The sequence below is a fragment of the Salvia splendens genome, chromosome 21 (genome assembly GCF_004379255.2).
Source record: "Salvia splendens isolate huo1 chromosome 21, SspV2, whole genome shotgun sequence".
In the NCBI taxonomy this organism is placed as follows: Eukaryota; Viridiplantae; Streptophyta; class Magnoliopsida; order Lamiales; family Lamiaceae; genus Salvia; species Salvia splendens.
In genome coordinates, this window is record NC_056052.1 from 19,921,847 (window position 1) to 19,938,699 (window position 16,853).

The 16,853-nt window shown below is 39.8% G+C and overlaps 2 protein-coding genes across 5 annotated transcripts; both read left to right on the plus strand.

The window, feature by feature from the left end:
• The first annotated feature begins 502 nt into the window (after positions 1 to 502).
• LOC121784041 lies at positions 503 to 5,583 on the plus strand. 4 transcript variants are annotated; one of them, XM_042182223.1, is made up of 5 exons: positions 503 to 548; positions 3,442 to 3,687; positions 4,554 to 4,685; positions 4,777 to 4,893; positions 5,049 to 5,583. In XM_042182223.1, the coding sequence occupies exons 2-5, from the start codon at positions 3,442 to 3,444 to the stop codon at positions 5,385 to 5,387; spliced, it is 834 nt and encodes a 277-aa protein (XP_042038157.1). In that variant the 5' UTR covers positions 503 to 548; the 3' UTR covers positions 5,388 to 5,583. The 4 variants fall into 4 exon arrangements, 3 of the variants coding, with proteins under 3 accessions (XP_042038157.1, XP_042038155.1, XP_042038156.1); XR_006046701.1 differs by lacking the exon at positions 503 to 548 and adding an exon at positions 656 to 939 and having other exon boundaries at positions 4,554 to 4,690; positions 5,049 to 5,065; XM_042182221.1 differs by lacking the exon at positions 503 to 548 and adding an exon at positions 669 to 939.
• An 8,363-nt stretch (positions 5,584 to 13,946) lies between these two features.
• On the plus strand, positions 13,947 to 16,456 carry LOC121784040 (zeatin O-xylosyltransferase-like). The gene has a single exon (XM_042182220.1). The coding sequence runs from the start codon at positions 15,042 to 15,044 to the stop codon at positions 16,368 to 16,370; it is 1,329 nt and encodes a 442-aa protein (XP_042038154.1). The 5' UTR covers positions 13,947 to 15,041; the 3' UTR covers positions 16,371 to 16,456.
• The last annotated feature ends 397 nt before the right edge of the window (positions 16,457 to 16,853 follow it).

Genomic DNA, 16,853 nt, shown 5'->3' on the forward strand with positions numbered 1-16,853 from the left:
TTATAAATAGAGTATTTAAACTACTATAATTTATACTCTCTCTTACCTTATTTTCCTCAACTCTAACTATTTTTTATTATTTTCACAAAAGAAGTGCGAAAAAATAAATGTGTCACTTAGACTAGAACGGGGAAGTATGTTATATCTTCTATTAATGGATAATTAATATATTGATAACTCAGTTTTATATGTTTATGCGAATGTTGTTTTATGTTAATAATTCATTTTTGTTATATTTCTAACATTTCTACATATTTTAATTTAATTTCAGGTTTATTATCACATACTACAATGTAGTGTATGGTATCATTTGTAAATTTACTCAGTTTTTCATTATACCATATACGGCTACATTGTTGTTTTATCTATTTTATAGTATTATGTTTATGGCATACGGATATTATTTATATTTAATTAAATGTATATTTTTATGTTTTTCTTTCAAGGTGTGAAGAGGCGTTTGCAAAAAGATGTACACTTCAAGATGGGCTTTGTGAAGACGATGAGCAATTTTGCATCCAAGACTACGGATCTCTCAATCCCAACAGGTCAGTCATACTGTCAATTTTGTATGGTCGCAAAAAAAAAATTTTCTATCTTTTTTTTAATATATATAAACGATTATATATTTATTGAGTAGTTTAATGTAAAAATAAATAAATCAAATTATGTCTATATTTAAGTATGTATATAGAAATTATTGGTTATTTCCATACTTATATGATCAGTGTTTTATATTTCCACAATTATAAATATATGTGGAGAGTCATATATTTCTCAAAATCTGATCTCATTATTCTCTCGCCTCTTCTAATAACGCCTTTCTCTCGACACAAACTTCCGACTCACATCGCCGCCCCACTTCCTCCTACGGTGCCTCCCAATATTTCTCCAGCGCCGCCGACAAATAGATTCTACTTCGGAGGCCCTCTGCCGCTAGTAAAAGTTCACCCTTTCGAATTTTGCTTTTCAATCTATATCTTGTGTATATGCAATTTTTTGTATATATATGTATAAATTTCGATCCATATTGCAATTGACGATCCATTCTCTGCAATATTGTTTCGTATTTTGTTTAATTGATTTTACACCTCGTGATCAATCAATCAATGAAAACCTAGATAATTTTATTTTGTCATGTATGCCTCTTCGTATTGCCTGTGTTTATTTGATGAAAATAAACGTACATATTTTTTGGGGAAAAAGGAGCGGCTGTGGTTTCAGTGTAGTACATAGATATAGATTTGGTTTCTTCATCCAATGACACGTTTTAGTGGATTGAGTAGTATGTTGGCTATGTTTTATGATTGCGTGTTACTACATATTTTGACATTCGACAGTTAGAGCACCCGCAACGCGGTGCCGTCGCCGTTCCTATGCCGTTCCGGAGGAACGGTTTCGCGGCGGCACGCGTTGCAGCGTGCGTTCCGTCGCCATTCTGTGCCGCCACCGTTCCCATGCCGTGCCGCGTTTCGTTCCTCCGGAACGCGGAACGAAACGTTCCGCCACGCGCCGAGGCGACGTGGCGGACTCCCATTCGACGCGTGAAGCCCACTCGCTGCCCCGCGAGTGGGCTTCGTCCCGATGACGCAATAATTCATTTTTTTAAAAAAAAATTTCGAATTTAATAAAAAAAAAATAAATTTTTTTTTATTAACGGTAATGAGACCGTTAATTTTATAGCCGTTTGGTTTTTTTTTATTATTTATTTATTTACTCTATAAATACTCCTATTTCATACTCATTTCAATCACAAACACACATCTATTTCTCTCTATTTCCACCCCAATTTTCATCTCAAATCAACTCTATTTTCCTTCTCCCAAATTTAATCAAACTAATGGATCCTTATGAACAAATGCGTCAAATATTGGAACAATCACTTGAAGAAGATCGACGACGGGAGGTGGAAGAAGCCGCTCCGCCCCAACGTCGCTCCCGTACGTACATCCATCGTAACCGGGAGGAAGCCGCCGCAAGGTTAGTACGCGACTACTTCTGCGATAACCCGGTTTGGGGAGATACGTACTTCCGTCGCCGTTTCCGCATGGGGAAACCGTTATTTCTCCACATCGCGAATACTTTGGCAGCCCGGGAAGAGTTCTTCCAGGAAGGGTTCGACGCGGTCGGACGTCCCAGCCACACGACGCTGCAGAAATGTACTGCAGCAATCCGCCAGCTTGCGACTGGACAAACGGCCGACATGTTCGACGAATACCTCCACATCGGAGATAGCACTGGGCGAATGTGCTTGCTCAAATTCTGCAAAGGTGTCCGGGCAGCCTTCACCGACGAATTTCTCCGGAGGCCAAGCACGGCCGATTGTCAGTTCCTTCTCGACCTTCACGAAACAGTGCACGGATTCCCAGGGATGCTCGGCAGCGTCGATTGCATGCACTGGCAATGGAAGAATTGCCCGGTGGCGTGGAAGGGGTCCTACACGAGCGGCCACAAAGGTACCCACCCAACCGTTATACTCGAGGCCGTTGCCGACTACCGCCTTTGGATCTGGCACGCGTACTTCGGGGTCCCCGGGTCGAACAACGACGTAAACGTGCTCAACCAGTCCGACCTCTTGACCGAAGTTTTGGATGGTAAAGCGCCGGCCATCAACTTCGTCGCCAACAATCGGCTTTATAAAATGGGGTACTATCTCGCCGATGGCATCTACCCGAAGTGGCCTACCTTCGTGAAGACGTGCAGTGGGTCTGCGAACCCAAAGCAGGCTCTTTTTGCGCAGAAGCAGGAGGCTGCTCGCAAGGATGTGGAGAGGGCGTTCGGGGTTCTCCAAGCGCGCTTCAACATCATCAAAGCCCCGGCTCGTACGTGGTTCATGGAGAACATGGTCGACATCATGTATACGTGCATAATCTTGCACAACATGATTGTCCAAGACGAAGGACCCGAGGCGGGAAATTGGTTCGACCCCGAATCCCCCGGAAGCTCAACCGCAAGTAGTCCGCCTCGAAGTGGAGCGCATCCGTCTATACAAGAACGGTTATCTATTCGTGCAAGGACACGCGACTCTAGCGCCCACACCCAACTCCAACATGATCTAATTGAGCACATTTGGGCAAACTTTGGCGGATGAAATTATTAAAATTGTGTACTTTTATTTTTTTATGATTTTAATTGTGTGCTTTTTATTTTTTTAAGTTTAAGTTGTAACTTTGTTTTAATGTTGTGTGTTTTTTAATAAAATGTGTTTGTTTTTTTAATTGAATTGAGTTGAAATTAAAAAAAAATGAAATTGAATGAATAGTAATTTAAGGAACGGTTAAGGAACGGTTAAGGAACGAGGGTTGCAGGTTCCGTTCCTTAGTTAAGGAATGGAGTAAAAAAGTACAGTGGGACCCTCAAATAGTGGTTTAAGGAACGGTTTAGGAACGGTATAGGAACAGCGTTGTGGATGGCCTTATGTGCATACTTGTTTTTCTTTAGATGGCGTCTTCGAAATATCCGAAACAGCCAGAGAAATCTCAAGCAACGCTTGGTAACACAGCAGCTAGAGCAGGAAATATGAAAGCACGGTCTATGCCCTTAAGCACGCCAAATTTGGCAAATACAAAGTCTGCTGTAGCTCCAACCAAGTTCTCGGAAAATACAGAACATCTTCAAGAAATAAATAACGTGAGGAAAGCTCCTGTAGGGGCCCAGATAAGACGTGTTATCAACTTGCTCTTTAAGGTATAGTATCTGTTTCCCACTCGTTGCTGAGTACGTTGTACTTGGGTTTAGATGCAACCAAATAACAGTGATATCTCATAATTCTTTTCAGCTGTCCATATAATATGTTAATACATGCAAAGAAATCATTCTGCTTCAGTTATGTACCTTTGTCAATGTCTCATCTATTAGTCACAACCACATATTTGCTTGCTAGTGATTGAGTATAAGTTATTTTTTATGCGATAGGAGAGTATCTACCTCTTTCATCCTAGCTCTGTCCTATTTCTGTTTTGTTATAGAAGCTAGCAATCTATAAATAGTATGTACTATCTGGCAAAACCTAGAGCTCCATTCTGTAACTACAAATGTTCTCCCATAAAAAATGTGCCTATGATTCAAAGCATACACGTAAATGATTTGCAATATCTTTTTGTTTGGTTAGTGCTTTGGTAAGATGTTTGTTCACTTGTGTTGGTGTAAACAGTTAATAATTTCGATCTGTTTGGCATTAAGTAACTCATCTAGGAACTAGGAATTGTAGCGATATGCTTGTGGCTTTGTGCTTATAGTTTTGCAGACTCCATTATATATGAATCTTGGTTGAACTGTTTTGTCCACAATTCTTAAACTTGCATTCTTCTTATTTTCTGGCATGAATCTGATGATAATACTGAGAATAGATTCATAACTTTTGCTCATTTGACTAGTTGTAGAACTTCCTTCAGCACCTTTGTTGTTTTTCTTATCAAACTACTTTGTAGTTATTTCCAATCAGTTTATCTGTTCCTTTACACCTTAGAGTTTCATTGCAGTTTATTTACTGTTAAAAAGTGGTGCTGGTCAAAAGTAGTTTAGTACATCTAACTTAAACAATTCATGTTCAGAGGAGGGATGCCTTGACTCCTGATCAAATAAATAAAGAGTGCTATGTGGATGTAAAAGGGAATAAAGCTGTGTTTGACCGTTTAAGGAACAATCTAAAAGTGCATTATGATGGAGAGCGGTTCGTCTATAAGGTGAGGTCATATATATTTGTTTGCCTTTGGTCAAATCACACCTTTTTCTCCGCCCCTGACCTTTATCTTTATTCAAAAAATTCATTTGCAGTCCAAACATCAGTTGCAAACTAAGACTGATCTTCTTCAATTGATTCGGACGTGTCCAGAGGGCATTGCTGTTGTAGATCTCAAGGATTCGTACACAGCTGTAATCAATGATCTACAGGTAACCTTAATTACAGGAACTTCAAATCATGCTAGGGATTTGAGCTGCTTTGGGTTACATTTTCCATGCATCACACTGTGTTCCTCTTCTAAACTGCATATTCCTCTCTTTGTTGAAAACTCAACGAAGGCTTACTGATCATTAGCATTCTGTAGGCTCTGAAAGGTTCTGGCGAAATTTGGTTGCTGTCCGATTCACTAGAGGACATAGCATACCCGAATGATCCTAGAGCTTCCATCACGGTGGATGATGATTTGAAGCAATTGTTCCTGGGGATCGAACTCCCTCGCGACATGCTCGATATCGAGAGGGATCTTCAGAAGAACGGGATGAAACCTGCTACGAACACCGCTAAGAGGAGGGCTGCTGCAGAGATTCATGACATGCCTCCCAAGCCCAAGACTAAGAAGAAGAAGCACGAGATCAGCAAGAGGACCAAGCTTACCAATGCGCATCTTCCGGAACTCTTCCAAACTCTTCGCGGACCGGGATAATGAATCAAATCCTTACTGGATGTGCAGCTACTGCTCTCATATTGGTTGGTTGGAGGAGATAATGACTTCTTTTGGTGATATACTTTTGTGATTGATCTGTTGAGATCCCTACTCATATTTCAGTCTCTATTCGCGGACGGACTAAAATGACAAAACGAGACTCCTATTCGCGGACGGAGGGAGCACATTCTATGGAGTCATCGAATGCACATTCTAACTGCATCACACGTTGTCAAACTAAGAAGGGTTAATCACATTACAAATTCATAAACATTTATAAGTAAAACTTCCACACCCTAACTATTATAATGGGACGAAATTATAACGGCCTCCTCAATACAAATTCCACACTTAACTATTATTGCATATTTTGTAAGTATTCAAATTCACACCATAACTTTTAAATATATCAAAATGTGGCTAAAATGCTCAAAGGGAACTGGGACTGCTAAAGCTAAGGAGTTAGTTACACTTTTTAATTTCCTCAATATTAAAACTAATACCCCACGATGGTAGTTTTAAATTTTATATCAATATGTTATTACTATTATTAAATTTCAACATTGGCTATTGTACTCCATATCTTACAATTTAATTTACATAAATTTTGGATATTAAATGCGTAATAAAGTTGGAAGTTCCATTATTTACACTATTATATTAATAATAAATTTTGAACATTAATTGGGAGCAATTTCGGCCACAGAGCATCATCTCACAAATTCAGTTACTTTACTACATTAAATATTGATATAAAATTTACTGTAAAAAGAATCTGTATTAAAATGGTCATGACTATATATGAATTAAAATAGTTATGCCTAAAAGTTATAAATATTCAAAATTAACCTAAAACTTGTAAATATTTAAATGACTAAAGTCCCAAAATGGTCCCTAACATTTGGCGTTTTTGTAATTTTGGTCCAAAACATTATCTTTTGGATTATTCGGTCCCTCACATTTGAAATCGGACCACATTTAGTCCTAAATTGACAGAATGGTTAAAATTTGACGGAATGCAACCGTCAACGCGATTTTAATCAATTTTGACTAGATTAATAGTTATAACTATGTTTTATTAATGGCTAATACCTAATTAAACCTAATTAAGCTAAAACTTAAAAATTTAAAATTTAAACGTGAAAAAAAAATCAAAATTTTAGAGGAAAAGGCGAAGCGACGCACGCAGCACTTCAGCAACACTTCGATTGGTGATTTTTGTCTCCTTCCAATTGGTGATTTTTGTCAATTATTGATGTTGAAAGAAGCTTTTTTGCATCTGGGCTTTTGTCAATTGTTCAAGAAAGTGACTTTTTTCGGCAAAGACTCGATTTTTAGCATCCAAACCCTGGCTTTCGCATCTGGGTTTTAGGGAAAAATGACTCTGGAGAAAATTATGAGCGACGGCGAAGGCTACGACGATTTCCCGGCGGGCCTGCGTGTCCTCGCCGTTGACGACAACCCAATTTGCTTGAAGCTGCTCGAGACTCTGCTTAGGAAATGCCAGTATCATGGTTTGTTCTTGGTCTTATGTTTTCTTTGATTTCCTTATTCAATTTTGTGTCTTGTCAACATTCTTTGCTTAATATGATTCTTGAATTCGGTTATGTTTCTTGGGTTCATAGTCAAATCTGCATTTATTTGGATCTAGTTTCCAATTTCTTATTGTTTGGATATGTTTTTTGTTTTCAATTTTCTGTTGAATGTTTGGATTTAGGAGTTCTAATTAGCATAAGGAAACATGAACTTGATTTCTTATCTTTTTTCTCAAAAAAGACAGCTCTTTTTTCTTTTTCTTTTTCTTTTTCTTTTTCTTTTTTGCTGAATCCCTTAATTTTTTTCTAGTTGAATGCTCTTGCTGGTGAAGAAGAATATGGTTTGGATGCTTTTATATCAATTTTTAACCAAATTTGCATTTATTTAAAATAGAAAAAAAAATTGAATTTTTCTAAAACTTAATCTGGTCAAAATTGATTAAAATCGCGTTGACTGTTACATTCCGTCAAATTTTAACCATTCCGTCAATTTAGGACTAAATGTGGTCCGATTTCAAATGTGAGGGACCAAATAATCCAAAAGATAATGTTTTGGACCAAAATCACAAAAACGCCAAATGTTAGGGACTATTTTGGGATTTTAGTCTATTTAAATTCATCCACACACCGATTGAGGCGTGTGAGATACTTACGCGGAGCTCTTTCAAAGATGAATCCATTGGTGGTCTTTGGAGAGCATTTGGAAGTCACCTTGACAGGATGATTGTTGTAGTTGAAATCTTTGATGTACGGCTTCCATGATAGTATCAAACCTGCTAGGGATCCATAATCCATTGACACAGAGCTATAAATAAAGCATTCACCATTTGACAAAGATCATTTTTATTTCTTTTGGAGCAGCATTTCAACACAGCTCTTGGCAGCGTATGCTCAACCATTCAAGTATGAAATTATTATGGAATGAGCTTTGAATTCTATACATGCTTAGCCATGTTGATAATTGTTGCAAATGACTGATCTTTTTGAAGATAGAATTTGTTTTCATCAAGATATTCTATCGAAGAAAGCCAAGGAGGCTTGCATAATATCTCTTTTGGCAAGGGTGGCTAATGTTCTCTTCTGTTTCAATTATTTCAGTTTCCATGATTATTCACGAGTGTATAGAAGAAAAAGATGAAGAGTAGTGATTTTGGTTTTACGTAAGTATGAAGAAGGGTGGCTAATGTTCTCTTCTGGTAGAGGCATGGACGTGCTGTCTGATTCCCCCTGCACAAAAGCCTTCAGTAGATTAACATGGAAGACATTATGAATTCGACAACCATCGGGTAACTGCAGCCTGTATGCAACTGGACCGATTCTCTTAAGGACTTTGAAAGGACCATAATATCGACGCGATAGCTTGGCAGATTGAGGGCGGGCAACTAAATGTTGCCTATATTGCTGCAACTTTAACCACACCATGTCGCCCACTTTAAATTTGACATCTCAACGACTGCGATTCGCGGTGTCACGCATCCTTTGCTGAGCTCTTTCTAGATTATTGCGAAGTTCGACCAACAAGGACGAATAAGATCAGCTACCGCTGGTGGTGTTGATGCCGCATGTGGTGCAGCCACTAAAGGCGGAGGCTCTCTTCCGTAGAGAGCTTGGAATGGTGACATACCCAAGCCAATATGATGCTTTACTATAGTATTGATAAAAAGATGTGCTACACGAATAGCACCAAACCTCGTCGGAATCGGAGCAAAATGAGCGTACTTAGACAAACGATCAACAACGACCATGATAGTCGTATATCCTCTTGAAGAAGGTAATCCTGTAATAAAATCCATTGAAACATCTTCCCACACTTGCGTCGGGATAGGCAATGGTTGAAGAAGTCCTGCTGGTTTCTGGGTAGAATATTTGGTCGATTGGCAACCATACATGCTGCCACAAATTTCCTTACCTCTGATCGCATTCTCGGCCGGTAGAAAGACGCAACAATTCGACGGAAGGTGCGCTCCTCACCAGGATGCCCGGCTGCTGACGAGCTGTGATGCTCTTGCAACAATAGCTTCTTTGAAGGCGACTGAGTCCCCACGAAGATGCGGTGCTTGAAATAAACAAGCCCATCAACAAAAGACAGATGGGAAGGTGCTGTCCCATTTTGAATTGAAGCTACAATGTCACGTAATTCCGTCAATTCTGCTATTTCAGTGCGCAAAGTATCAAGAAGATCCGGAAGTGGGTGTGTGATTGTGGTGAGGATCAAGCCGTCGTCGGCCTCTTCGGTATTGGACTGAACTGATTGACAACGCGACAAGGCATCTGCGTCCCTATTTGCTGCTCCCTTCTTATACTCTATCCGGAATTTTTATCCCATTAGCTTTCTGACATACATTTGCTGATCCGGAGTTTGAACAATTTATTGAAGCAATTCCTTTAGACTCTTTTGATCACTCCGAATTATGAATTCCTTTCCCAATAAATATCGTCTCCATTTCTGTGCCGCTTCTACTATGGCATAAAGTTCTTTATGATATGTTGATGTTGCTCGACGACGAGGCCCCAACTTTTTGCTAAAGAAAGCGATAGGGTGGTTATCTTGTAAAAGAACTGCACCAATGCCGAAATCCGACGCATCTATCTCAACACAAACACACGGCTGAAGTTTGGAAGGTGCAGCATAGGCGCGGTTGTCATCGCGTATTTGAGGTTGGCAAAACTTTCCCCCGCAGCTGTTGACCATTAGAAAGCATTTGTTTTAAGTAAATCAGTTAAAGGTGCTGCGATCTGTGCATAGTGAGCAATAAACCTCCTGTTAAGCCCAAAAATCCACGAAGTTGTTTCACATAAGTGGGTATAGGCCAGGCAATCATTGCGTCGATTTTGCTCGGATTGGCATTTAGAGTCCCATCACTGATCAAGTGTCCCAAGTATTCAACTATGGTGCTGCAGAAAGAACACTTTGATAGTTTAACAAAACATGATTAGCTTTCAAAATGGTGAGAACCTCTGACAGATGGTGTGTGTGCTGTTCCAGACTCGAGCTGTAAACCAAAATGTCATCGAAGACTACTATGACAAACTTCCGGAGTAAGGGCTGGAAAATAGTATTCATGGCTGCCTGAGATGTCGACGGGGCATTCGTTAGACCAAACGACATCACTAAGAATTCAAAGTTACCATCATGTGTTCTGAAAGTGGTTTTATAAATGTCATCATCATGCATTCTGATTTGATGGTAGCCCGACCTTAGATCCAACTAGGTAAAATATTTTGCTTTGCCTAATTCATCAAATAGCTCTTCTGAAGTCAGTCGGAATTGGGAAATGATCAGGTATTGTGGCTCCATTTAATGCCCGATAATCAATGCAGAAACCAAAAGTCTCATCTTTCATGCGTATCAATAGAACCGGCGAAGAAAACGGACTTTGACTGCACTAGATTATCCCCTGCTCAAGCATGTCATGAACTTGACGCTCAATCTCATTCTTTTGGAAGTATGTATAACGATAAGGTCGCACATTGATCGACTTTGTATTGGGCAATAAGTGTATTCGGTGATCAAAAATCCTTTGAGGTGGTATTCCTGTCGGGACATGAAAAATGTTTGAATGCTGCTTCAATACCTCACAAACAACGTCTGTAACAGTTGTAGGAAATTGAATTGTTTTCAAGGTAGGTCATCTGCTCTTGCCGAATCAACTGACACCAATTCATATGAATATCAGAATCAGAAAGCAACATAGTCAATTAGCGTACCGAAATTCAACGTGGTGAAGGACTAATACCCTTCAAAATGGTAGGAAGACCATCGTGACAAAATTCCATTGTTTTCTCAATATAATCATGTGTTACCTTGCCTAAGGACTCCAACCATGTCATTTCTAGGACGATGTCGGGACCATGAATTGGTAATACATGCAAGTCTATGTTGAACAGATTACCTTGCACCAATAACTCAGTTTTCAAACACACGTGCTTGCACAACAATGATTCACCATTGCCCACACAGACTCGAAAGGGACGAATATTCAATAGAGGTAGTCGAAGTTTCTCGGCAACGTCTGGGTGGAGGAAATCATGTGAAGATCCTGTGTCAACTAGAACATTGACTCTCAACCCATCAATATTTCCTGATAAGCTGATTGACTTCGACTTCGTTCTGTTATCCATCGCATGTAGGTGTGAAAGGTCAGCTGTGATTACTTCGTCATCTTCTAAGACGTGTGTTTCCGGTGGATCAAATGTATCCTCCTCGTCTTCCTCACCCATGTAAGCCAAGAATGTCCGCTTACAAATGTGGCCCGACACCCATTTATCATCACAATACCAACATAAACCACGTTTTTAGCGGTCTGACTTCTCCATTGCCGACAATCTGACCACTGGTAATTTTGTAATATCCACAGCTCGACTCGATTGTTGCACCGATTTTCCTCCACTCATGGCTTGGAGTGGTTGTGCAGACTGTTGTACAAATGAAGACCTCTGTTGTTGCGAATCCCACGGCGTCCAGGTACGACGCTGGAAGGTTGAATTCTGTGGTGTGCGCTCGGTGTGGTATGCTGAAAGTTCCCGAGCAAGAGCAAAAGCTGAAGCCAAAGTGGCTGGGTGGTGAAGGTTGACGTTGCGCTGAATGGGTTGTTTAAGCCCTGCAATATAGATGGGAAGGAGTGTTGATTCTGGATCTCCTGAAATACGATTCAACATTTTCTCAAACTCCATCTGATATTCAGCAACGGTGCCTGTCTGACAAAGCTTGGCGATTAGGCCAATGTAATTCTGATAACAATGCGGATCGAATCGATGATGCACATCCTCTAAGAATTCCTGTCATGTGACAAATGAGTTATTTGCACGATAATTAAATATCCAATCTTGCTACAGGCGGGTCAAATAACATAACCACATGATGCATTCGATGTGCATCCGGCATCATAACATGATCGAAATAGTACTGCACACGAGAAATCCAATTAGAAGCATCTGTTCCATCAAAACGAGGTGGGTCCATTCGCACATGCGTTGTAGGATCATAATTGGAAAATCCTTGCTGATGCTGCGGGCGGTGTGTTGGTGGATCCCAACACGAAGGTTGATGCATTGTCGCGGAGTCAGAATGTTGAAATCCTTGCTGCATTCGCCTTGCCGGTGGATCCCAACAAGTTGGTTGTCTCAATGATGTTGACTGGAGAGGATTGGTGTGTGCTACAGAATTATGAAGCCATGGTTGAGTAGGGTTCTGCCGATGATTATGTCGCTGTTGGTGTTGCTGATTCGGCACCGTACCAAACGTCGTATAGTTATCCATATTTGGACGGTTAAAGTTTGAATAAACTGGCGGAAAACCCGGGGGATGATGGAGCGGTTGTACACCACTATTTGTTGGTGTAAGAGGATGAATATTTTGGTTTGTAACCGTTGGCCGTGGGTGGTTATAATCCGCGGAGTCAAGAACATACGGTGGATCAGGGTCAGGACGGGGCAGAGGACCGTGGTCTCCAACTCGTCGTTCAAAGGCGTCCAAGCGGTTCCCCAGATTTTGGACTATCGCCATCAATTGATTCAGCGATGTAGCAGTCAGATCCTCCCGCCCTGGTTCTTCAAGTGCGAATTGGTTGGTGATTCAGTCGTTCGTGACGTGCCCAATTGCTCAACACGACCTACGCCCGGCCTTGGGTTCAACATGAGATCGGGAATGAAAGCACCAAAATGATACAAGCTTACTTGTATGAGGATGATCGGCGGCTGAAGTTCAGGCTCGTCGAAGAGAAATTGCACGCTGGCGGTTATGGTTTGAGAAAGACAGTTTATTATGAGTACTTTTACGGAATGATGACAAGTTTCCTTTTTTATAATAACTACAGACCCTAGCGTTGGTTCGACTCTCTTTTGCATCTCGGGAAGAACCAACAAAGAAAACCTGAAATGGAGCTTACAAAGAAAACCTGAAATGGAGCTTATAATACGCTCGACTCAATTACAACCTAAAGTTCAAAATACGTACTAACTTAAAGACATCCAAAACAAGAGTATGAGCTAACGACCAACATAATCTTGAAAACGCACAGGCGGCTTCACTTTCCATCGGAGACGTGAGTTCGCCACACTTGACTCCATTGCTGGTTTCTCCACTGTCATATCGGCTTCCGACAACTCCTCCTCCTGCTGTTCCGTCGACGGTGAAACCGTGCTCGTATTAGTTTTTCACTTTAAAATTCAATATGTTTTAGTTGTTTAGAGTACAAAAAATTTACATTTTGCGCAAAGAAGAATACTTCTAGAAAAAATTCACGTTTTCTACTATTACATGTTTTATTAAAAAAAAAAGTAATGCAATTAATTGCATTGAAAATACTCCCTCTATCCCATAATAAGAATTATATTTTGCCATTTTCGTCTGTCCTACTATAAAAGTTTATAAATATTAAGTAAGTCTTACATCCACTAACTTATCCCACTCACTTTTTAATATTCTGACACTGTTTACTATTTTTATAAACACAAAAAAGTGCTACACATTTATACAGGTAGGAGGAGAATGACTTTTCAATTTTATTATAATTGTATTAATTTAACAACTTTTGTTAATTCATCTTCTTCCCAACTCCATAGCGCTATTGTTGTAAGTTTTTTTTCTCTCCGATTTTAAATTCCAGCCCCTCCCTCCTTCCCTTAAACAGTTAAACCTCCAGCAATTTAAACATTAAAGACATTAACTTGATGAGGGCTAAAGATACCTTCTAAAAATTTTGAAATTTTTTAAAATAGAAAGTATATTAAAAAAAAGTATTACTATGATTATTGTTTATATATTATATTGAGATAGATATGCTAATATTAAACTTTTTATTGAATTATACAAAAATCCAAATAAAATTTTTCAATTTTCATCTATCTATCTATCTGAACATATACAATTAGGATCTCATAAGAGACCTTATAAAATAATCTTTAATTTGATACTCCCTCCGTCCTAAAAAATAGACAAATTTATAAAAGATACGAGTTTTAATGTGCAAATGGTAAAGGAAAGAGAAAGATAGAGAAAAAGTAAGAAATGAAGAAACAGTATTGTAAGTAGTGTCAGTGAAACGTGAGATCCATATAATCAAGCAAGCATCTACAAAATATAAATCATCCCAAATTCATCACTACAAATATAAATCAACCCAAATCCAAGGGCGAAGGGCCAATGCACTGTACGCTCATATGATACTCCTATCCACCGACATGAACCACACCTTTCTCACAGTCACACGATTTTAAGAAATAATACAGAGTTAATTTTTTTTAATAAAATAGAAATCTTAATTTTTTCTACTACTATATTAATGTTAGAGAGAACTATATTTTTAGTTTATTGGCATTGTATTAATGTCATATTTGGATTCTTATTTTTCAAAATTATCACTAGACGTCCATGGAGGTTGATATAATATCACCGATGGGAGTTTTGCATTTTTGGACCAAAAATATCATTAAGGCTATAGGGGTTATTTATGTCTTTTCTATGAGAAAAAACGTCACCTTGATTCATTCATTTTCCTTCAAGTATGTGTCGTGATGATCAATTATTTGCACATAACTTGACGAAGTTTATGGGGAGAATAAAACAGAAATGAATGAACCAAGTGTGTCAAAGTGATAGATTTCTCTCTAATAAAAAAATATAAATAAATATTTTCTCTGTCTCATTCAAGATATCCATCTTTTATTTTTAGTTTGTCTCATTCAACATATCCATTTTCTATAATCGAATATAAATCTCTCTCATATATCATTATTAAAATATTCAACTATTTTTTTTCAATCTAACGTTCAAGAATGGGGTACTTTATTTTTAAAAAGTCTTAACAACCGCACATCGATACTATATGTCATATTTTTAAAAAGTAGAAACTGCAGATAATATTAGTACAATATATAGGACTAAATATGTCATTCCCTTTAAATTTTATAATAAAATATACAGTAATTAAAATAAATTAGCGATGTTAAAGTTTTATGAAAATACAAAAAATAGTGGATTAGTTTTTGAAGTGGCGAAGTCAAATTTGGTTGTTTTCAACTGGTTCGAGGCTTCGAGGAAAGAGATAGAATTCAAGTGTATAAAGAAAGATAAGATAATGAAAAGTGACAAGCATCATCAAACAGCTTACTTACCTCAATGGAGAAACATGAAATTGCAGTGATCACAGTTCCATTTCCGGGGCAAGGCCACCTCAACCAGCTGCTTCAGATCTCCGCCCTCCTCTCCTCCCACGGCCTCCCTGTCTACTACGCCGCCGCCGCCATCCACAACCGCCAAGCGCGAGCTCGCCACAACGGCTTGAACGTCTCCCAAATCCACTTCCTCGACCTTCCCACTCCTCCCTTCGCCTCTCCTCTCCCCGATCCAAACTCCTCAATCAAATTCCCCACGCAGCTCCAGCCCGCCTGGACATCCTCCTTAGCCCTCCGAGAACCGCTCGCCGCCTTCCTCACCGACGCCGCCGCGAAATTCAAGCGAATCGTCGTCGTTCACGACTCGATGATGGCGGCCGCGGTCCAGGACGTCGCCTCGATTCCTAACGCTGAATCCTACGCGCTCTGGTGCATCTCTGCTTACTCTCTCGCTTCCTACTTCGCCAGGGACGAATTGAAAACGGTATCCTCTTTCGAAGAGGACGAATTGCCGGAGGAGATCCGGAATCTCACGATGCTACAACAGGAGCCGCTGAAATTGAGATCCGGAGATCTGTACAACACCTGCAGATTGATCGAATCGCCGTATCTGGATATGCTAGAGAGAGAACAGGCGGTGCGGAACTGGGCGATAGCTCCGATCCTTCCGCCGCCGGATGAAAATCAATCTCACAAAACCCTAGAATGGATCGATGAACACGAACCGGATTCCGTGATCTACGTTGCGTTCGGCACCACGATTTCGATGTCGGACGATGAAATCGGGGAGCTCGCCTTCGGATTGGAGCAGAGCGGAGTGAAATTCCTCTGGGTGCTGAGAGATGCCGATAGAGGCGACGTGTTTGATGACCAGATCCGGCGAGCTAGGGTGCCGGAGGGGTTCGAGGAGAGGGTGAAAGGGGTGGGGATGGTGGAGAGAGGCTGGGCGCCGCAGCCGCAGATCCTGGCGCATCCGGCGATAGGGGGGTTTATGAGCCACTGTGGGTGGAATTCGTGCATCGAGAGTGTGACGACGGGAGTGGCGATGGCGGCGTGGCCTATGCATTCGGATCAGCCCAGGAACACTGAGCTGATTACACAAGTGTTGAGAGTGGGAATTGCGGTGAGAGAGTGGAGAGATAGGAAGGAGGTTGTGAAAGCGGGGAATATTGCGGAGGTGGTAAGGAAGCTGATGACGTCGGAGGAAGGGGCTGAGATACGGCGGAGGGCGAAGGAGCTAGGCGCTGATGTAAGGCGGGGTGCTCAGCCCGGCGGCGCTGCTCGTGCTGAATTGGATTCGTTCGTAGACCATGTAACCAGACACAGAGACTGAATTTTACTACTGTATTTTGAATGAATTACTACTATTATTACATTTTCTATTGTTAATTGATTATACTACTACCAACTTTGAAATTATATTCTGTTATATATTAATAAATATTGCCATCTTACAAGAAAGAAATATAATTTTGAGAAATATTTTATGTCATCGTAAAGGCACTCTGCATTTTTAAATGCTAGATATGGATGAATGAGAAGACGAAGAAAATTGGCCAATTAATATACGGACAAGATTTATACACACTTTATATGCCTCATTTTAAGTCATACATTTTTGTTTGATATCCTTGACACAAAATAGGTAGGATATCATTTGTATTTAATTTAAATATTTTTTTACATTATTCTCTTTTACTTTATTTACAAAACAAAATTGTATCAATTTTTTTACTAAATAAGAAATACTCCCCCGTCCCCAAAGAATATGCACTTTGGGTTTAACACAAGTTTTACTGTAAAATTAGTAAAGTAA